Raw genomic sequence first — 23433 nt, 5'->3', positions numbered from 1 at the left:
CAAAAATTAAAAGAGGGTTCGATGGACAGGTTTTTCATGAAGGATGATGGAATGAGCTATCAGAAGAGCTGGTAAAGGTGGGCAGTTACAACAGCACTTGCAGAGGTACATGGAGGCAAGCGTCAAGAGTGTTTTATTGTCATATATCCCAGATAGAACAATGAAATCCATACGTGCAGATTGGAAAGTCTTATTGGGATGTAGGAAAATCCATTTCACTGTACATACCACAATAGTTCAGGAATAGCTACTTCCCCACAGCCACCAGGCTATTAAATTTGGCTCAGACAAAACTCTGAACATTAATAGCCCATTATCTGTGATTTGCACTTTATCAGTCTATTTATTCATATATACCATTATATTTATATAATGGTATATGGACACACTGATCTGTTTTGTAGTCAATGCCTGATGTGTTCTGTTGTGCTGAAGCAAAGCAAGAATTTCATTGTCCTATCAGGGACACATGGCAATAAACTCTCTTAAACTTGAATAAAGTATCATTAAGTTGAAGCAGTTAGGCAACATGGTCAGCCAGGATGAGGTGGGATCAGGTGAGATGTGCTGGGGTGGGGTATGTGTACAGGTGAGATGTGCTGGGGTGGGTGTACAGGTGAGATGTGCTGGGGTGGGGTATGTGTACAGGTGAGTTGGTGATACACAACCACGTGGCCGCTCTCATTATTCAGGCGGGACACGTGTGCGAGAGCGATGACGTCAACACGCTCGCCAATGAAAACGTGACCTGCGCCGCCTGCTGGGAGTTGTAGGCGGTATAGAAGAGAAGGGAAGGGGGGGCGCATGCGTAGCGGCTGCAGATCGGCGAAGGTTCCGGAAGGAGTGAACGGACCGGGCTGTGTCGTAGTGAGGGAGGTGAGTGGAGGATCCCCCCCCCCCCCCCCCCCCCCCCCCCGTCATCGGGCCCAGACCGCGACCCCCGCCCCCAGATCACACCCGAGTAAGAGGGGTGAGAGAGCCGGTGTCGATTCCTCTTTAAGACACTTGTATTATGATCGTGTGGTCCCCACACGTAATGGCCACCTCTGGCTGTGACACAGGGTTACATCATCTGTTGTGTTCCTTCCTCAGCACCAAAAGCTGCTCACTCACTCCCTCACTCACTCCCTCACTCACTCCCTCACTCACTCACTCACTCACTCACTCACTCACTCAGGCAGAGTCGAGGTCACTTCATGTAAATCACCTTGGGATCTATTTTGGAGACACAAGGAACTGCAGATGCTGGAAACTTGGATAAAACTTAAGTCCTCCCTCCACCACCTCCAGTTTAAATTCCATTTGGAGGACCAAGAAACCAAGAACAGCAGGCCTGGCTGCATCTGCACAGGATATGAAGATAGACACCAAAAGCTGGAGTAACTCAGCTTTTCAGACAGCATCTCTGGAGAAAAGCAATAGGTGATGTTTTGGGTCAAGACCCTTCTCCAGTTACTCAATTACTGAGTTACAGTTGCTCCAGCTTTTTGTTTTAGACTGGTTTAAATCTTCAGTTTAAATCAGCATCTGCAGTTCTTTCCTATACATTTCGTCTGCAGAGGATATGGTTGGGTCATGTTTTGGATTGGGCTCCTTTGTCAGACTCAGTTTTACTTGGGGTTTATATTCTGTTGAACTAAGGAGAATAAGGACGGATTCATTGAAACAAGCAAGACATCCTGTTTAATTTTCTAGAATTTTGATTAATTTATTTTTATACGTAGCGAGGTACAGTGAAACGCTTTTTGTTGTGTGTCATCCAGTCAGTGGAAAGACTATAGATTTAAATCGATTTGCCCACATTGTACGGTTACATCATAAAGGGAATAGCGTTTAGTGCAAGGTAAGGTCCAGTAAAGTACAATTTAAGATTGTCCGAGAGTCTCCAGTCAGGTAGATAATAGACAATAGGTGTAGGAGTAGGCCATTTGGCCCTTCGAGCCAGCACTGCCATTTAATGTGATCGTGGCTGATCATCCCCAATCAGTACCCCGTTCTGGCCTTCTCCCCATATCCCCTGACTCCGCTATTTTTAAGAGCCCTATCTAGCTCTCTTGAATAGCTCGGGGACGCTCTAGTTAATGATAGGATGGTTCAGTTGCCTGATAATAGCTGGGAAGAAACTGTCCCTGAATCTGGAGGTGTGTGTGTTTTCAAACCTGTAGCTCTCAATTCAGCATTGCTTATGTAAATCCATCATTCTGCCTGCAGGTCACGTTGTTTCCTTACCAGCTAGCTACTGAACAAACTTGGGTGTCGTGACAATGTTGGTGGCAAGGTTTGCCTGCCTAAAGAACCTACCGGCACTGAGCCTGCGCCCTGTTCTCACCCAGCAGAATCCAGCCTGGAAATGTCATAATATAAAGGCTAGACAATGGCTTTTGCTACCCAAACAGGTGAGTCTTTCAGTTTAATTTTAGTTTAGAAATACAGGCCCTTCACCCCACCATGTCCACACTGACCATCGATCATCCACACACTAGCTCCATGTTATCCCACTTTTGCATCTACACACAAGGGACAAATTACAGAAGCCAATTAACCCACTGTAGGATCACTAAATTCTCAATGATTTGCCGAGTCCGGCAGTAGTGTATTAAAACTTTTTATTCAAGGACAATGGTTGTACAGCATCGGAGCTAAATATTAAAATATCTGCAGACCTTAACTAAAAACTGAACACACCTTGACTAATAAAACAAATAAACTATGGAACTGTAACCAAAAAACTGAAGACTGAACATCATGATAGGCCCTGGACGAACACTTGTACAGAACTGACTACAGAATACACAGCTGAAAAACAAGATTCCTTATCTATAAAGTGATGGATGCCCTTTAAACACAGGGGTAGGGGTTCAATTACTGTGCAGCCAGCTGACTCCTTCAAAGAGTCGCAGCTTCTGCAGCCCCCTATCTTATCAGAAACAACAATCCTGGGAATATCACACTTTGTAATGTGCAAGGTCCCTCACCCACAGACCTGCACATCTTTGGAATGTGGGTGGAATCCGGAGCAGCCAGCGAAAACCCACGCAATTGCAGGGAGAATGTACAAGCTCTGCACAGCTTAACAGCATTCTAGGCCCCCGGGCAAAGCAGTGCACTGGGGCCCCTACACTTTCAGTTTCTTTATGCCGAATCAAATATGCCGTCATGCACTTGCGATGTTCTTCTCCGTTTTCATGTTCTACAATAACATTCTACAATACATGGATTAGCATGGGGCCCCTATGCTCCTGGGGCCCCGGGCAACTGCCCAGCGTGCCCATGCGTTAAGACGGCCCTGCACAGAGGTCAGGATTCAACCCAGGTCTTGGGTGCTGCGAGGCAGCAGCTTTACTGCTGCATCACTGTGCTGCTCAAAGTGATTGCTGAAGTTAGTGCGATTTAAAAGTAAATGGTTTTTATCGCTTCAGCCCTTGTAACAAACATCATTGGCGGTAACTTCTCCCTGACCATTGTATTAGACTGTAGCCTGCACACTGCAATTCCTGATTTGAGCCATCCACAGCAGTCCTGAGCTACTATCTACCTCACCGGGGACCCTCGGACTATCTTTGATCCGACTTTACCTTGATTGATTGATAGACTTTATTAATCCCCTTATTCAGGGGAAATTCTGATGTCCTTGCAGCACACTAATAAAAATACAACACAGTATTCATGAAGAAATTCAACACCAACACATAAAAACATCCCCCCACAGTGATTCCCACTGTGGGGGAAGGCACAAAGTCCAGTCCCCATCCTCTTGTCCACCCAAAGTCGGGCCTATTGAGGCCTCCACAGTCGCCGCCACAGCGCCCGATGTTCTCGCCGGGTGATGGTACTCCGGCGTCGGGAGAACCCCCAGCGGCTTGGGGTGCCAGGAACGGCCGCCTTCCCACCGGAGCCTGCGGCTTCCAAGCCAACAGACCGCGCCAGACGGAGCTCCGCACACTGGTGATCTCGGCGAGATGTAAGTTCAACAACGCAGCTGGCCGCTCCGCAGAACCGCGGCTCCACGATGTTTTCCTCGGCGGTACCAAGCATACTGGAGTCCCAGCGCGGCGACCCAGGAAAGGCATCGCCCGCTCCACGACAGCGCTCCAGCGCTGCCAAAGCCGATGTTCTGCGCCGCCGCCAACGTTCTGCGCCGCCACCAAAGCCGATGTTCTGGTCAGGTCCCCTCAGGGAAACGTCGCTCCAGGACCCACTGGTAGGCCGCAAGGACAGGTCGAAGACGCTGCTCGGAGGAAGGCAACCCCTCCGACCAGGTAGGGACTTAGAAAAGCAGTTTACCCCTTCCCCCCCACCACCCCCCACACATAAAAAGATTTAGACCCCCTGACTGTACACTTAACAAACTAAAAATAATAAAAAAGGGGAAAAAACGGACAGCTGCAGGACAGCGCCTGACCTTGCACTAAAAGTTATTCCCTTATCATGTATCAGTACACTGCGAGTGGCTCGATTGGAATCATGTACTGTCTGTGCTGGCTGGTTCGCACGCAACAAAAGCTCTTTGATGTAACTCGGTGCACGTGACAATAAACAAACTAACTGAACTAGACATAAGGGGAATAACATTTAGTGCAAGATAAAGTACAGTAAAGTCCGATTAACAATAATAATAATAAATTTTATTTATTGGGTGCCTTTCAGACATCTCAAGGACACCTTACATAGGTTAACAGGAAATATAAACATATAATCAGAATAAAATAAATAATAAAGACATCACAGAAACACAAATTAAAAACAGAATTCAGTCCAAAAACATAAATCAAAAACACAATGTGAAGAGAGAGCAGCGGCAGCTAAAGCGCGCCAGCATCCACTCTCCCTTCACGGCAGCCATCTTGGACAAAAACTAACAGGATTACCTTACAGACAAAAAATCATTCCCCCACAATGGACACCACTGTGGGGGAAGGCACAATGTCCAGTCCCTATCCCAAGTTCACCCCAAAGTCAGGCCTATTGAGGCCACCGCAATTGCCTCTACGGAGGCCCGCTGTTCCTGGCCGTTCTCACCGGGTGGTCTTGCCCCAGCGTCGGGAGAGTCCTCTCAGCGGCTGGGCCACCTGGAACGGCCGCTATCTAGCTGGAGACCGCGGCTTCCGAAGCCGACAAGGCCGCGCCAGTTTGGAGCTCCCAGGCTCCCGATGTTGAAAACGGCGCCGCCCACTCCGCTCCGCAGACCCGCAGCCCGGAGGTGTTGAACATGGTGGTCTCAGCTCACCAGAGCTCCAGCGCGGCGACCCAGGCAAGGCATCGCCCGCTCCGCGATAGCGCTCCAGCGCTGTGCCGCCACCGAGGCCGAGTTGCTGGGCGGTCCCCGCCAGGAAACGGCGCTCCAAGCCTGCTGGTAGGCCACGAGGACGGGTCGACGGGCAGCCCGGAGAAAAAGTTGCCTCACCGACCAGGTAGGGACCTAGAAGTAAGATTACCCCCTTCACCCCACATTAAAAAGTCCATATCCCCTACGGACAAAAAACAGGACTCACTAAAAACTTTAAAACAAGCGAATTAAAACGGACAGCTGCTGGCTAGCAGCCGTTCCCCAAGATGGCTCCTCCTCCATAACGATTAACGATAGTCCGAGGGTCTCCATTGAGGTAGATAGTAGCTCAGGACCACAGTTGTTGATATGATGGTTTAGTAATGAACCCAAGCTCTCGATATGTATCAGAAATGGGCTGTTCTGCCATCAGCCATCCAGCTGCAACATAGGCTCCGCTTTTCCCTCTCCGCTTTTCCCTCTCCACGTACATGATCTGAAGTGCTTGGTCCCTCCCACTCTGCATGTTAACAGCTTTTGCAGCTGTCCTTATCTCACTGTTTTTACGTTTGGTTCACATTATCTCACTCTAACTGCCTCGTTAATCTATCAACCAGTTTACTACTTCAACAGCTTTTCACCATGGCAATCCTGATCGTTTCTACCCTTTCTCCAATCTATCGCTTTCCTATCCTTGCAATTTAAAACACTCATTTTCTCCCTTTTCCAATTTTGACTATATCTTCCATCGGGACCGCAACTCTGCTTCTGCTGAATGTTTCCAGCGTTTTTGTTTTGCTTTCGTACAAGTCTAGTGATTGTCTGAACTATTAAATAAAAATACTGTACATTGTTTTCCAGATATGATTACATCATTACCCTGTAATGGAATTGTATCCTTCCTGTTTTTATATTCAATTTCCCACACAGATTATAGTATTGTTTGCTTTCCTAATTACTTAATGTACCGTGCAAATCCTATACTTGGACACACAGATCTTTTTACATTCTCTCACTGTTTTGATAATATGCTGCATATCTTTGCTCTCTTTAGCAAATTTAGCAAGCATATTTTCAGTCTGTGCATTCATCTATTTGCCTAAATTGGAAATAAAAAATGAGGCCTTGGCACTGAACCATTGCCAAAGATGCACTTTTGCATATTGTTTCCCATTAGTCAGCCATTCCTAACATGCCATTGTGTCCTATGCCATGAGCTGTTATTTCCTGCAACGATGTTCTAATATGTTCTATTCAGACTGGAAATCTGTATAGCACATCCACGCTATCTACCTAAGATTGGCACAAAAAGCTAGAGTAACTCAGTGGGTCAGGCAGCATCTCTGCAGAAAAGGAATAGTTGACATTTCGGGTCAAGACCCTTCTTCAGACTGAGAGTCGGGGGAAAGGGAAACGAGATATATATGTGGTGATATAGAGATATAGAACAAATGAATGAAAGATGCAAAAATGTCACTTATTCCTTTTCTCCAGAGATGCTGTCTGACCTGCTGAGTTGCTCCAGCATTTTGTGTCTATCTTCAGTGTAAACCAGCATCTGCAGTTCCTTCTTAGTACATTCACCTGTTCATCTTTATCCTGTTATTTGCTATTTCTCCAAAGAACTCCAATAAGTTAATCAAATGTTTTTTTGGATAAGTAAATCATCTTGACTTTGTCCACTTACCTTGCTTTTCTTCTCAGAGCGCTGTTGTAACATCTTTAATAGTCTTGCCTCCTATCTCCATGTTTTGGATATTAAACTCATTAGCCTGGAGTTTTCTATTTTCTGTCTCCTTTTTTGAATACGCTTGCCTTATTTACTATTTTGTAAAAAAAATGGTTGAATGGCTAAATCTAGCGAATTATCTACAATCAAAGTGAACGCTCGATATGGCTAAAAACCCACAATGAAGTCCAGCTGGAACTAGAAACTTAACAGTTCAGTTTCAGCATTTTGCTTCTTCCATCTTTCTGGCGATTGTAATTCTCCAAAATTCTTCCCCTCTTCAACTTCCTGATTTAGTGCTAATTTGGGGATATTACTTATCCTCCGTGATAAAGACTGATTAACAAGCCTGTTAAATTTATCAGCTATCTCCTTGTTTACCATTATTACCAGACCTCCTTTCCAAAACACCAGCTCATACTCTCGTCTTGAATTATCATGAGGATACTCTTATTATTTTTGTACATCAGGCTATCTTAACCTTGTACTCTAATTTGTTTTTCTTTTTTAATCGTTTAGTCAACCTTTGAGATTTTATATTTTGTCCAGCCTTCTGACCTGACATCTGTCTTTGCTTAGTTTTATGCTTTTACATTGAGTTTAATGCAATTTAAACTTTTCTAGATAACCACGGTGGGTCCTGACCTAGGAATCTTTCATTATTATTGTGCAATGTCTGTTTATGTATCCTGAAAGATCCCCTCAAATGTCTTGCACTGCACTGCACTGGACTGACCAATCCCACAACCTAGTTTATCTGTCTGAAGAAGGGCCCCAACCCAAAATGACACCTGTTCATTCCTTCCCAAGATGCTGCCTGACCCGCTGAGTCACTGCATCATTTTGAGTTTTACTCAAGATTCCCACTTCTGCAGTTCCTTGTGTCTCCACCTAATTTGCCGGTTCATTTTAGATAGCTCAGTATTTAAGCCTTTATAATTGTACAAGTCTTGGAATTCTTCTTCTCTCACTCAAGCCAAATTCAATACAGAATAATGATTGCAGCTACCGTTTGAGTGCCTTTATGATGTCCCTTGCACCATGCCAGGTCTGGAACATGCTGTTCCAAGAAATTGTCCCCAAAACACTCTGAACTCATTAATTGGCCTATCTATCTGAATTCATCCATTCTGTATGTGGATGAAAATCCCCCCATCCCTCCTCATTGCTGTACCTTTCTGCCAGGTTACCATTGTTTTCCCCACATACTTTGCCCTGCAACGTGGTTGCTGTCGTGTGGGCTACACTCTACAACAAGTGTATTCTTGCCTTTATTTATTTATCAATAGTATAACTGTTTCCACGGCTGGCCTTCTTGCTTGACCCATTCCTATATATTAGGTTTGTACTCTCCTTTATGTTACATCCTTTCCTCCTGATAACATTACGAAAGTTAGTAACAGCGTGTGTGGGTTTTATGCTTTTACATCGGCGTACTGGTGGGTCATTGCCGATGTTTTGAACGGGAATTTCTATGGACCCACTCATTTTGTTCCCTTTCAGTAATGATGGAATTAAGGTTAATTAAACAGTTACCTAGAATAACGATTGGAAACACAGCAAGTGATATTAGTTGTGCACTGCAGTTATAGCAGCTAATAATTAATTACAAATCCACCAGAGATGGCAGCTTAAAATATTGATGTACATAATGGGGTCATATGTTTGGAAGGAGACTGTTTCCACTTGGTCTTTGATTGTATGTGATGGTGTGTTCTATCCTCCTGATTCTCCTGAACCTGCTTTATCATCTTTTCCAGAATTATGCCACCAAGTCACGCGTTGCCGTGCGCCGAACAAAAACAATGCGAGAAAAGATGAAGGAAGCAATGTTCAGCCCTTCATTGGAGACTGCAGCCAAATGTAAGCTCCAGATTCACATCCTTCTTTCAAATATTTGTGTGCTTGGAAGTGAAGCATTTAAACATTGCCTAACTCCTGGCCAGTTCTCCCAAGTTATTCACTCTCTCCCTTCCATGATCTCTTGTTACTGTCCCATTATACTGAACCACAAGGAGAACATATAAACTCTGTACAGACAGTACCCATAGTCAGGATCGAACACGGGTCTCAGGTGCTGTCGGCAGCAACTCTACTGCTGCACCACTGTGCTGCTCTAAAGTAAATAAATTAAAAATGTACTCTTGCGCTGGATTCAAAAACTAAGTTTCTCTCCAATTAAATGTCTTTCCAGTCTTTGTATGTGTTGCAGTCACCTTTATTAGTTCTGTACTGCAGTGGCTATATCACCTCTGTATCTTAAGTTGTAAATTCAGTTCTGTGTAACCTTCTATCCGTCCTTATCACCATACATTTGAAAACTTGATTTCTGTAGCTTGAGAAGATAGATTATTTGTCTATCCTTCTCAATTCTTATAACGAAAAATGTAAATATGGAGAAAAGCTAGTCTTAGCATGGCATGGATTATATTCAGAATTAAGTTTTGGTTACCGCACAAGCATTTTCAGTCGGGTAAGTCAATATTTTAACTTGCCACTTGGTGACACTGAGTAGGGTTTCCCACTACTTATTATGGACTACTGTGCTAGATAGCAAAGTTAGCAGTCTAAGTTGCCTTGTCTGTATTTAATATGTGAGAGTCTATTAACTGTTCACAACTTGCTCTGATAAACGTGCATTGTTGCATTTCAGTTGAAAACACTGGGAGATTGTTCATTGCTGGAGGGGCAGCTCTTGGGCTTGGAGCCCTCTGTTACTATGGATTGGGAATGTCCAATGAGATTGGAGCCATTGAGAAAGCTGTGTGAGTACATTGCTCTCGGCAAGTAGCCATGTGGAGTAACAGCACAATTATTCTGTCAAAAATGTAGTATTGCTCAGCTTTATCTCTGCACTGTTCAGGCTGAATGTTCAGCACCGTTTATTCTGAGATTTGTGCTCTTTTCCCAAAAACGGTTCCCACCGTTCCTGACTTCAATGAATGCAAATATATTATGTAGATATTCTTTTTTTATTTTTTATTAATTTTATTAGAAGCAATTGTACAAAGAGAAAGTAATCGACATTGTGTTTTTGATTTTTTGTTTTTGGACTGAATTCTGTTTTTAATTTGTGTTTCTGTGATGTCTTTATTATTTATTTTATTCTGATTATATGTTTATATTCCTGTTAATCTATGTAAGATGTCCTTGAGATGTCTGAAAGGCGCCCTATAAATAAAATTTATTATTATTATTATAACAATTATACAATTTTCGTACAGCTTCAATTTTAACATTTTATAAACTAATAGCTAAATCGGATAAAAGGGAAAGAAAAAAGAAAAATAATTTCGAAAAAGACACAAAAGAGGGAGAAAAAAAAACCCTGAACTAACGAAGAAGTGAAAGAAGTGGAGATATATCCCACTACCCTTCCCTACGCCCGCTCACCTGACCCTAGCGTCGGTTTTGAATTTGTGTTCCACCATTATGTTGTATAATGCAGATATTCTTGAGGTTTTGAGTATTTAATCAATAGATGGGCAGAGGAATCCATATCATAGTTGGGGCAACTCTTTGTGCTTGTTTTGGCCTGGCAGTAGCAGTCACTGAACGGTGATCAGTGGGAATCCTAGCGTTTGGAGTGTGGGAGGAATCGTTGGAATGTGGGGAAAAAACCGAAGATCTCGAAGAAAACTCATGCAGGTCATGGGGGAGGACGTACAAACTCCGTACAGACATGCACCCGTAGTCAGGATCGAACCCGGGTCCCTGGCGCTCTAAGGCAGTAGCTCTACCGTGCCGCCCAAGATGGTGTAGATGGTCAATTGTCATCCCAGCTGTGATTTACATGCGGGTGTAACTTGGTACCTTAGCTCAAGTCTGGAATTAATTCTCTGGAAAATTAATATAATCTATGGCTCTGTAATATATTCTTAGAACGGGATAGATGGATGATAATAGTCTCCTCCAGTCCAGTTCATTACAATGAAACTGTTGTCAAAATTGGGTGATTTTAAAGAGCAATAGGACATTGCACCAAACCAGCGGGATAACTAGGCAGCACATTGGCGCAGCTGGTAGAGCGGCTGCCTCACAGCTCAAAGTCCAGGTTCAGTCCTGATCTCCAGTGTTTACTCATTTTTTAAGAACTGGCATGGACGTGATGGACCAAATGGCTGTCTCTTGGAAAAAGCAGCGATATCTCTAATTAAAGTTGCACTTACTTTTTTGTGATTTATAAAAGACCATCTCTCAAAGGTATAAAAAAATCAACTCATTTCTCAGGGTCTCTGTGGGCTGAAAAGAGCTGAGCACTTGTCTTCAAGACAACAAACAGCTTTTCCCAGTCTTCCTATCTAAGCTATTGAATCTGGTATCAGGAAGGATGCAGGTTAATTATTCTGAGAACGTGCAGCCATAATCTTGCTCCAGTACCTGCAAAAACCAACTGGAACCATTTCGCTGCCACATAGGATCTTTCCCTCTGAGAAGCCTGTTGTGCTGGATCAACATTGAGATATCAATGAGGCTGGTGAAACATGCAAACACAAAGTGCTGGAGTAACTCAGCGAGTCAGGCAGCATCCAGAGATGCTTTCTGACCCGCTGAGTTACTCCAGCATTTGTCCTTTGTATTTGATGCAAACCAGCATCTGCAGTTCCTCGTTTCTACTGGTGAAAACAAATTTTGCATTGAAAATCAAGGCTTGTTTAAAGGCTATTAACCCTGTTGATCTGTCCCGCAGCATCTGGCCACAGTACGTAAAGGACAGGATTCACTCCACATACATGTACTTTTCAGGAAGTGTGGGGCTAACTGCACTCTCAGCCCTAGCGATCAGCAGGTCACCAGCAATCATGAATCTGATGACGAGAAGTTCATTTCTGGTAAGTTGCCGAGAATAATCCTTGGCTTCTATTTGCCTATAATAAAGCCTCCATTTTGTTGTGCTGAGGTTTGTTATACAGAGCCCTTTGTTACCCTGAGAATTATTTTAAATCCTCCTCAAGGGATTGTCATATTCTATTCTTTTCAATATTTTAACTTTGTTAATTCACCACCAACGTAAGTTAGTTTGAGGATGACTTCATGTCAGTTTTGGCCACTGACAACTCGCAAGTTAAAATTGTGTAATAGCAAGTAAGGCTTCTTGCCGATTTAATATGTAACAATGTTTGAATATTTAAGGCTGTGGTTGATAAATTGCTGTTGAACAAGTAAGTGAAAGGTTACTGGGGTAAACAAGAATGGGGAATTCAGTTGAAGTCAGATATTCCATGTTATTAAATGACAGCAGGCTTCAGGGGTCAAGTAGTCTACTCCCACACAAGGTGCTGTAGCCTCCCACCAAACTGTCACTTCTGCTTTAAATTCTTTGGGGGGAAAAAAAAATCTAACCTATAGTTGTAAGTAGTTCTGAGAGATTCGTACTGACCATAGGGCGGCATAGCGGTAGAGTTGCTGCTTTGCAGTGTTAGAGACCCGGGTTTGATCATTACTATGGGTGGGAGATTGCAACCTTCACGTGGACCACCCTGTTTCGACGATGCAATCAACCTGCCGTGCACAAACAGAAGATCAAACAGAACAAGTTGTTACGACTTTAGGCTGTGCACACCATACTCAAGAAGAAGAAGAACATTACTATGGGTGCTGTCTGTACGGAGTTTGCACATTCTCCGCATGGGTTTTCACCGGGTGTAACGGTTCCTCCCACAATCCAAACACGTACAGGTTTGTAGGTTAATTGTCGTCTGTAAATTGTCCCTAGTATGTAGGATAGAGCTAGTCTATGGCTGATCGCTGGTCGGCATGGACCCGTTGGGCCGAAGGGTCCCGACACAAAAAGTCACCTATTCCTTTTCTCCAGGGATGCCATCTGACTGGCTGAGTTACTCCAGCCTTTTGTGCCTATCTTTGAGCCGAAGGCCTGTTTCCATTCTGCATCTCTAAATAAAACTATTATAACTAACAGAAAATCTTTAAGAACTACACACGGTGAGAAACAGTTAATTTCCAGTTGAGGACATTTTGGTGTTAAAGACCTGTCTCCTTGGTTAATATGCTCCCTGATCATATCAAACTCCCTGATACCCATGCCCTTTGTCTCATTGTTAACAGGCCATAGGAGCAACTTTTGCGGTAATGATCGGAGCGGGTATGCTGGTGAGATCTCTCCCGTATGAGAAAGGACTGAATGCTAAGCACTTCGCCTGGATGTTACATGCAGGTGAGGAATGTCTTGATTTATTTTTAAGTTAAATAACAAATGGCATTAATTTTGGTCAGATTAAATTCATAAAACAAAATACTCGTGATACCCTGCCTACCAACTGAAGTGTTCACTTCCTCCACCACTGGTGCACGATAGCTAAAGTACCAACTATAAAATGCACTGCAGTTATTTACCTATGCTACACTGACACCTCTACAAACTCTGCAAGCTCTACTACAAATAAGAGTAGCAGGCACATGGAAGTACCATCACTTGCAGATCTCCCAAGTCAAACTCGACCTGAGTATTGAAAATCAAAACTGCCAACATGGGAAATCTAAAATGAAAACAGAAAATGCTGGAAATTCTCAGCAGGACAGGCCACATCTGTGGGAAGAGACATCATCAATGTTTATGGTTGAAGATACTTTCAACAGAATTGGGAAGGAGACAAAAGTTCAGGTACCTAGTTTCCTTAAAAATGGCATCACAGGTAGATAAGGCAGTCAAGAAGGCTTTCAGTACATTGGTCTTCAGTAAAGGGATTGAATATAGAAGACAGGCACAACATGCTGGAGTAACTCAGCGGGACAGGCAGCATCTCTGGATGGAAGGATAGGGTGACTTTCCAGGCTGAGATCCTTCTTCAGACTGAAGGAGGGTCTCGATCCGAAATATCACTCGGTTTGAAGAAGGGTCTCTCCCTGAAACGTCACCCACTCCTTCTCTCCAGAGATGCTGCTTATCCTGCAGAGTTACTCCAGCATTTTGTGTCTTATCTTCAGTTTCAACCAGCATTTGCAGTTCCTTCCTGCACATATTGAAAATAGAAGTTTGGATGTGTAGGAAAGAACTGCAGATGCCAGTTTAAATCGAAGGTAGACACAAAATGTTGGAGTTGGGATGTGATGTTACAGCTGTACAAGATGTTGACGAGGTTGTATTTGGAGTACTGAGTTCAGTTTTGATCACTCTGTTACAGGAAGAATGGTGTCACGCCAGAAAGAATGCAGAGATGATTTATGAGGATGTGCCAGACTGAGCTCTAAGGAAATATTCAGCAGGCTAGGACTTTATTCTTTGGAGCACATGAGAATGTGGGCTCTTAGAGGTACATAGGATCATGAGAGGAATAGATAGGATAAATGCACAGCCTTTTACTCAGAGCAGGGGAATCAAGAACAAAGGGACCGAGGTTTGTGAGAGGGGAAAGATTTGATAGGAACCTGAGGGGCAACTTTTTCACACAGGTGGGTGTATGGAAAATGCTGCCAGAGGTGGGAATTGAGGTAGGTACCATAACAGCATTTAAAAGACATTTGGACAGATGCATGGATAGCACAGGTTTTATTGGGATTTGGGCCAAACGCATGCAGGTGGGACTAGTGTAGATGGGCATCTTGGTCGGCATGTGCACGTTGGGCCAAAGGGCCTTTTTCTGTGCTGTGTAACTCTATGATAAGCTTGGCAAGCTGTAGAGGTGTGGGCAGTGGAGAATGTCTCAGAGCAAAACAAGGATGTCTGGTCAATGAGAGCAGATGGTGAGTGAGAATGTAGACGTTGCAAAATGCAGAGCAGAAAGACATACATGGCAGGTCACACTAAGCATGTCCTTAATTTCAGAGCGGGTTGAACAAATGAGCTGAACCAGCTTCAAAGATAACCACTAATACAGACAGAGATCAAATTAGCTGAAGTTGTAGAATTCAATTTTAAGTTCAATTCTGTAACTTCAGTTAACTTAATATGTGTCTGTATCAGTGACTGTATGAGACAAAAAGAGTGGGAGACAATCGTAAGCTCCTTGAGTTGAGACATGGGGAGTTTGGCAGTATACCTACGACAGTGGCATCTAAAGCTGAGTGAAGGTAAACCAGTGTCAACAGCATTCCATCTAAACAAGCTAAGCAAGAGCTAGCTGTCTTCGTTAATAATAGGCACTTGGATTTCCACCAAACAGCCACTTACCTCGGCTGGACAGGTCGCTTACATTTCGTCAACACCTGGCTGTTCTCCGCAACAAGGTCATGACACGTAGCGGCCTCATCCGACGCCTGGCAGGAACAAGTTGGGGAGCCAGTCTATCAACTCTTCGTGCCTCTGCCTTAGCTCTTGTGTATGCCACACCCGTATGGAGTAGAGTAGACCTACTAGCCTGGTAGAAACGAGCCTGAACAGCACCTTGCGAACCTTCACTGGGTGCCTTCAACCTACTTCAGTCGAGCAGCTCCCTATACTTGCATTCCGCCTGCAGGGATCCGAAGGCAAGCAGTAACTCTGGCACTATCTCGTCGTGCCATGGACCCAGATCACCTCCTCCATCAGGCTATCTGCAGAGAACAGAGGCCATCCCAACTGAAGCCCGTCACCCCTTTGCTCCACATGGAAAACAACTAGCATCCATCCAGCCAACTGAGACAAAAGCACACTGGATAGCCACCAACTGGTCACAGGAGTGGAAGGCAACCTCATCTCCATTACACAGCTACATCTCTTCACCAGCTGTCCAGGGTCTGACCTCCCCAGAGCATGGGTGAAGCTCAACAAACTCCATACTGGAGTTGGGCGTTTCAATGCCAGCATGTGGAGATGGGGGCTCCGCCAGAGCCCAGCATGTGAATGCGGAGCAGAACAACATGTCATCTCTGGGTGCCTACTTTACCACCCACCAAATGGAGCTCGGGCAGACATTGACGCAGAGACAACAACCTGGCGCTCAACACCTGGCTTGAGGTCTAACTATTCCTTGGATTTATTTATGTTTCATTCGCAAGAAGAAGTGACTGTATCTGATACTGGCTCAGTTTGTGCTTTTTTTAATCTCATGGAGTTGAGGGCATGCCCTGTCTGATACGCTGGGCGTGTCTTTGTGCTCTACATTTAGCAGCTTACGTCCCTGTGTTTGCCTGCTCTCTAGCTGCTCCCATTTATTCATTGCCCTTGTGAACAGCCCCATGGTCATCCTAGATTTGCCCTTTCAGACACCCGCACCGTCCCTGCAAGTTACAAGCTTTTGTCTCCTTCCCATTTCTGACAAAGGGGCGTTGACTGTTTCTCTTCCCACACGTGCAGCCTCACAACCTCCAATGTGTCCAAATCCTGGAACACTCTACCCAACAGCGCTGTAAGAGCTGACACTGTCACTAGTCAAGAAGAGGCCTTATCCTCACCTTCATGAGGATGGATAGAGATGAGCAATAAGTGCTGTCCTTGAGCAACACCCACATACCATAAAACAAGTTCATACACTTCCCTCTCCCTGACTCTGTTTGAATGTTGTGCAGCCCACATTTTAAAGGAATTCTGCAAATGTTCTTTGGGACTTATGGTTGTTTTTATCTTGTGTTTTTGTTCAGGTGTGATGGGAGCTGTGGTTGCTCCAGTAACCCTTCTTGGTGGGCCTCTACTGCTCAGAGCAGCCTGGTACACGGCAGGTATCGTGGGAGGCCTCTCCACCGTCGCCATGTGTGCCCCGAGTGAAAAGTTCCTCAACATGGGTGGGCCGTTGGCAATTGGGCTGGGACTGGTCTTTGCTTCATCCATAGGTAAGTCATGGCTGTGATTGCTGCAACTCTTACTAAGATTCTAACCCATCTATGACTCAACACTCATCTGTAACTTCTTACTCTCTCAGGCTCGATGTTCCTGCCACCCACATCCGTATTGGGTGCTGGTATGTACTCGGTGGCCATCTATGGAGGTCTAGTGCTCTTCGGCATGTTCCTGCTGTATGATACCCAGAAGGTGATAAAGCGGGCTGAGAGCTACCCGGTTTATGGCGTCCAGAGATTTGATCCTATCAATGCGTAAGTATGAAGCTCCTTTACATTCAAGGAATCAAATAACCTGTAGTTCATATCTACGGAGCACTCTAGAGTTTCATAGCTCGTGAAATAGCTATGAGACTGCCTTTTAGAATATGTGTAGGAAGGAACTGCAGATGCTGGTTTAGGCCGAAATTGGACACAAAATGCTGGAGCAACTCGGCAGGTCAGACAGCATCTCTGGAGAAAAGGAATAGGTGATGTTTTGGGTCGGAACCCTTCCTCAGACCTTTTAGAATAGTTGTTGTTTGATAACCTCCAATTCCCATGTCCATAAACCTGGGATTGTCCATAACTCCATCCTAATTTGCATCCCTTCCCACTCCTGTGTTTACTTGCCTTCAGTGAACCTTGAACCGTTGAAAGATACGGCATGGAAACAAGCCCATCAGCCCACCGGGTCCATGCCAACCATCGATCACCCATTCACACTAGTTCTATGGTATCCCTCTTTCTCATCCACTCCCACACTAGGGGCAATTAAGAGGCCAGTTAACACACAAACCCAATCAATCGGGCAAGAAGGCAGTAACGTCTCAGACTTGATTTATCTCCAAGTGTGTTTTATTATCATATGCACTGAAACAGGACAATGAAACTCTTACTTGCAGCAGCACAACAGAGTTACAGTTCTGATACTTCTGTACCTTCTTCCTGATGGCAGGAGTAAAATGAGAGCGTGGCCAGGTGGTGTGGGTCCTTGATGCTGAGGCAGAGTTTCCTATGGACCGCTTCGATGATAGGGGAGAGTCAGTACTTGTGATGGACCAGGCAGTATCCATCTCTTTTTGTAATCTTCATTCTTGGGCATTCGAGTTGTTGAATCAGGCCATGATGCAACCAGTCAATATGATCTCTACCGTACACTTATGTTCAAGAGTATTCATCGATTAGCAAAACTCCATAATCTTCTGAGGAAATAGAGGCGTTGATGGGCTTTCTTTATGATTGCATCAATGTGCTGGGACCAGGACAGATCTACAGAGAGATGCACCCCTGTCTCCACGGATCCATGTGCTTATCTGTTTTGTAATCAAACCATTACAAAGTATTAGGTGAACCACAAAGCATTTATTAAAACCCATGCAGAGAGAACAATACGTACTGTGAACCTCTGCCTAACCTGAAAGGACTGTCTGGGTCCCTGGAAAGAGTCAAGGGAGATGCTATAGGGGCAGGTGTTGCATCTTCTGTGGTCTTTGGAACCTATATCTGGTCTGTTGCCGTTAACATTTATTCCTCGTTGCAGATGTATGGGGATTTACATGGATACATTGAACATCTTCATTCGAGTCGCAACGATACTGTCAAATAGTGGTGGTGGCAGAAAGAAGTGATGGGGGAAGACTGCAACTGGATGGCGTGATGTGAAATGTATTGGTTGTGTGATCATCACTGGACTTCACTAATCAGACTTCTGCTGAGACAGCTAATGCCTATGCAACATTAGATTGACTTTGAGCAGCTTTGCACCTCTGTGTCCGCAGCAAATAAAATTGAAGCCAAAAAGGAAATATATTGTCTGTGTATAAAATAAAATTACCTTTCGTGCTGTAGTACTCTTTAATATTTGTATTTTGCTGCCATTTGAAAATGTCCAAAGAATCTTGATTTAATATCCTTCTAAGATGTATTTGTTGTATCTCACCAACTTGAGCAGAGGGTTTGATTTATGAATGTGATTTCCTGAAGTTGAATATGCTGCTGGTTTGGCCATTCCACATTTGGGCATGTGTTTGGTTCCAAGTTTCTATTCGATCCTTTGCACCAGTATGGTGTGGGTTCTAAGTAAGGTCCTTTGGCTTCTGAGAAATATTGTTATTCCAGTTTTAAATAATTTGCATGTATAAATTGTGACATGACACCTGAATAATTTTGATTACTGTGATTTGCATATTAATGCTATTTATTAATTCTTGGGTTCCATTTAGACAATAAATGTCAGCTTTTGGAAATATTCAGAAATGGGGTAGTGTTCTATCCGAATCACTTGATTCACTCCATAATAAAACTATTATCATTTTTAGCAGTAATGGCCCTTGGATTAATGGCTCAGGTAGACACAAAGGACCAAGTTTTGGTTTGCAGGTCTTGTGTGCAAGTGTGAAGATTGCCCATTCTGTCCGTATCAATGCCCTTTATTATGAGTACAGGTAGTTCAGCCATAAGGCAGTAGTTGTGTTCCTAAGAAACCTAGTGTTATAGAAAATTAAGTTACAAGGACAATTGAGTCATTGGAGGGTGGAGGGGGTTGGGGGCCATAGATTCTCAGATTTGCCATAAGGTTATTTTACATGGAGGATTTTCAAAAATAAAAGTTTTTAAGAACAATAAGTTTTTTTTTTTAACGTCAAGAGAGTTTATTGTCATATGTCCCAGATAGGACAATGAAATTCTTGCTTTGCATCAGCACAACGGAATAAAGTAGGCACGAATACAGAACATATCATATCAGTGGGTCCATTATATAAATATATACACACATCAATAAATAAGTAGATCGTGCAAATAAACAGATAATGGTCTATTAGTGATCAGAGATTTGTTTCAGTTGAGTTTAATAGCCTGATGGCTGTGGGGAAGCAGCTATTTCTGAACCTGGACGTTGCAGTCTTCAGGCTCCTGTACCTTCTACCTGAAGGTAGTGGGGAGATGAGTGTGTGGCCAGGATGGTGTGGGTCCTTGATCCTGGCAGCCTTTTTGAGGCAGCGACTGCGATAGATCCCCTCGTTGGTAGGGAGGTCAGAGGCAGTTACTGCAAATCAAAAATCTACATGTTACATTAATGATCACCACAGGAGGCAATTAACATTGAAAATGCAATCTATTAGCTTTAAGGGGAAGAGGGAATGTTTAAAGGAGATGCTGAGGCAAGTTTTTTACACTGCTTGGTGCCTTGAGTACGTTGCATGGATGGCGGTGGAGGCCAATATGGCTAGCTTTCAAGAAGCTTTCAGAGAGGAGCAGGGAATGGAGAGATATTAATCATGTGCTGACAGAGGAGATTAACGTGGCATCATGTTTGGTGCAGACATTGTGAGCTCAAGGGCCTGGTCCAAGTCTGCTTTATGTTTCAGACCAAGTGCTGGCATCTCTTGCATGTAGTTGCACATCATTGGCTGAAGATGGTGCTGTGTGACCATGGATGGTAACTTTCAGGAGGGAGCATTCATGTTTTCAGTAGAACCTGTACCCGTTGGCTGATATTTTCACGTTAAGACATCAAACATGCTCAAATGATGCTCGTCGTTCTTTTGAGGAGTTACAACCCATCACATATTGGTGGCATGTGATGCAGCTGGAACAGCTACAGAGCAAATTAGACAATAGGTGCAGGAGTAGGCCCTTCGAGCCAGCACTGCCATTCACTGTGGTCATGGTTGATCATCCACATTCAGTGCCCTGTTCCTACCTTCTCCCCATATCCCCTGAAATTGTTAGAGGAACTCAGTAAGTCAGGCAGCATTTGTGGTTATGTAAAATACTAGAGGCCATAGCTCTAAAGTGAGGGAAAACGTTTAATAGAGGTATGCCTGGATTTTTTTTTTTAACAGGGTGGCAGGTGCCTAGAATATGTTGCCTGGGTTGGTGGTGAAAAAAGATACAATAGTGACATTTATGGGGCTTTTTTAAATAGGGCAGCACAATGATAGAGTTGCTGCCTTACAGCGCCAGAGACCCACATTCGATCTTGACCACGGGTGCTGTCTGGATGGCATTTGTACATTCTCCCTGTGGCCACGTAGGTTTTCGCCAGATGCTCTGGTTTCCTCCCACGCTCGAGAGATGTGCAGGTTTGTAGGTTAATTGGCTTCTGTAAATTGTCCCTAGTGTGTTGGATGGTGCTTGTGTGTGGGGTGGTTGCTGGTTGGCAAGGACTGAGCTGAAGGGCCTGTTTCCATGCTGTATCCCTAAAATCTAAAGCTAGGCATAAGGATATGCAGGCAATGGAGGAATATGGACCACGTGCAGGTACAAGGGATTAGTTTGACTTGGATTCATGTTCAGCATGGACATTGTGGACCAATGGGCCTGTGCTGTCTTGTTCTGCGACTAATAACAATTTTCCCTATGACGGTTACCAAAGACTCTCTGGGGTGAATGCAATGGGATTTGTTTATCTGTTGAAGACAGTCACAGTTATAGAATTTACTAATTCCCGGGCAACCTTTCTTCCCAGAGATGGGGGATGAAGTACGAAACTTGTGACTCAAGTTCCTCTCTCTTCTTCTTTCATGTGGCGTGCACAGCCTAAAGTTGTTGAACAACTTGTTCTATTTGATCTTCCGTTTGTGCACGTCGAGTTGATTGCATTAGTCGAAACAGGGTGGACCACGTGAAGGTTGCAATCTTCCACCCCAAGTTCCTCTCTCCATTGGTTGAAACCTTCCATAGAAAATAGGTGCAGGAGGAGGCCATTCGGCCCTTCGAGCCAGCACCGCCATTCAATGATCATGGCTGATCGTCCCCAATCAATAATCCGTGCCTGCCTTCTCCCCACATCCCTTGATTCCACCAGCCCTTAGAGCTCTAACTCTCTCTTAAATCCATCCAATGATTTGGCCTCCGCTGCCCTCTGTGGCAGGGAATTCCACAAATTCACAACTCTCTGGGTGAAAAAGTTTTTTTCTCACCTCAGTCCTAAATGGCCTCCCCTTTATTCTAAGACTGTGGCCTCTGGTTCTGGACTCGCCCAGCAGACATGACATCTGCTGTTAATGCCGTAGCCTTCTTCAGTTATCCTATTCCTTTTGTAGTTGGTCTTTCAAACAGAGATGACACTGATCTAGGTAGCTTGCTATGAGGATGTTCAGCTGAGAAAACCTCTGTCATTTGTTGTAAGGTAGCAACTCTACTGGTTTGCCACCGTGCCATCTTTGCGACACTTCTGCCACTGCAGCTTTGCAGCTTGAGTGCCAGGTGAACAAAGGTGCAGAGCAGATTATGCAGCAAGTCAGTTTTTCAGCCATGCCCATTGGAAGATGGTGGAAACAGGCCCTTCAGCCCAACCTTTAAAAGTCATATTTGTATCCACATAAATGAGGCACCGCTGAGATTCGAACTCAGGATCTCCTGTTTACTAGACAGGCGCTTTAACCAACTAAGCCACGGCACCTGCTTACAACCATCTTGCTGGGAGAACAGGCTGTTATGATAAGACTATCTCCAAGTATTTTGTCAGCTGGAAAACACTGATTTGGAAACCTACTGATTTTGTCAGCTGGAAACCTACAGCTTTCCTAATACGATACGATAGAACTTTATTTATCCCAGGAGGGAAATTGACCTGCCAATAGTCATAAAACACAAAATATATGAAACATGAAATTAAAGTGGCGAATGGAAAGGATTGGGGATGTGCAAAGATTGGGGAGGGGGGTGGGTGGGGTGGGGTGGGGTGGGGTGGTCACTCAGTCTCAGTCTACCCCATCGTAGAAGGGGGAGGAGTTGTACAGTTTGATAGCCACAGGGAAGAAGGATCTCCTGTGGCGTTCTGTGCTGCATCTTGGTGGAACCAGTCTGTTGCTGAAGGTGCTCCTCAGGTTGACCAGTGTGTCATGGAGGGGGTGAGCTGTATTGCCCAGGATGCTCTGCAGATTGAGGAGCATCCTCCCCTCCCTCGCCCCTCCTCGCTGACCACTCCAGAAGATCGCCCTCTCCTTGACACCAGCAATGAAGTTGCCCCTGAGGATCTGTCTATCTCTCTGTGGGGGAGTGGGGGGAGCCAGCACCGCCATTCAATATGATCATGGCTGATCATCTCAAATCAGTACCCTGTTCCTGATTTTTCCCCATATCCCTTGATTCCTTTAACAGAGCTAAATCCAGCTCTCTCTTGAAAACATCCAGTGAATTGGCCTCCACTGTCTTCTGTGGCAGAAAATCCCACAGGTGCACAACTCTCTGGGTGAAAATAAAATCTTCATCTAATTCCTAAATGGCCTACCCCTTATTCTTAAACTGTGACCCCTGGTTCTGGACTACCTCAACATCGGGAACATTTTTCCTGCATCCAGCCTGTCCAATCCCTTAAGAATTTTATATGTTTCTATAAGATTCCCTCTCATCCTTCTAAATTCCAGTGAATACAAGCCCAGTCAACCCATTCTTTCAACATATGTCAGTCACGTCATCCCGGGAATTAACCTGGTAAACCTACGCTGCACTCCCTCAATTGCAGTAATGTCCTTCCTCAAGTTAGGAGACCAAAATTGCACACAGTACTCCAGGTGCGGTCTCACCAGGGCCCTGTACAACTGCAGTAGGACTTCCTTGCTTCTAAACTCAAATCCTCTCGCAATGAAGGCAACATGCCATTAGCTTTCTTCACTGCCTGCTGTACCTGGATGCTTACTTTCAGTGACTGATGTACAAGCACACCCAGGTCTCGTTGCGCCTCCCCTTTTCCTAATCTGACACCATTCAAATAACAATCTATCTTCCTGTTCTTGCC

At 44.5% G+C, this 23433-nt stretch overlaps 1 protein-coding gene and 1 non-coding gene across 3 annotated transcripts; one reads left to right on the top strand and one right to left on the bottom strand.

The window, feature by feature from the left end:
* Nucleotides 1–769: 769 nt before the first annotated feature.
* Nucleotides 770–19309, top strand: ghitm (growth hormone inducible transmembrane protein). Of its 2 annotated transcripts, none has more exons than XM_033012454.1 (9): nucleotides 770–876; nucleotides 2212–2396; nucleotides 8756–8858; nucleotides 9649–9760; nucleotides 11686–11827; nucleotides 13062–13170; nucleotides 16512–16700; nucleotides 16790–16961; nucleotides 18229–19309. In XM_033012454.1, the coding sequence occupies exons 2-9, from the start codon at nucleotides 2265–2267 to the stop codon at nucleotides 18314–18316; spliced, it is 1047 nt and encodes a 348-aa protein (XP_032868345.1). In that variant the 5' UTR covers nucleotides 770–876; nucleotides 2212–2264; the 3' UTR covers nucleotides 18317–19309. The 2 variants fall into 2 exon arrangements, with proteins under 2 accessions (XP_032868345.1, XP_032868346.1); XM_033012455.1 differs by having other exon boundaries at nucleotides 797–872.
* Nucleotides 19310–22021: 2712 nt separating this feature from the next.
* On the bottom strand, nucleotides 22022–22095 carry trnat-agu. Its single transcript has one exon. It is a non-coding gene; the product is annotated as a tRNA-Thr (tRNA).
* Nucleotides 22096–23433: the final 1338 nt, after the last annotated feature.

Source organism: Amblyraja radiata, chromosome 37 (genome assembly GCF_010909765.2).
Source record: "Amblyraja radiata isolate CabotCenter1 chromosome 37, sAmbRad1.1.pri, whole genome shotgun sequence".
Taxonomy (NCBI): Eukaryota; Metazoa; Chordata; class Chondrichthyes; order Rajiformes; family Rajidae; genus Amblyraja; species Amblyraja radiata.
Note: the sequence above shows the minus strand (reverse complement) of the source record. Positions and strands in the feature narration are given on the sequence as shown.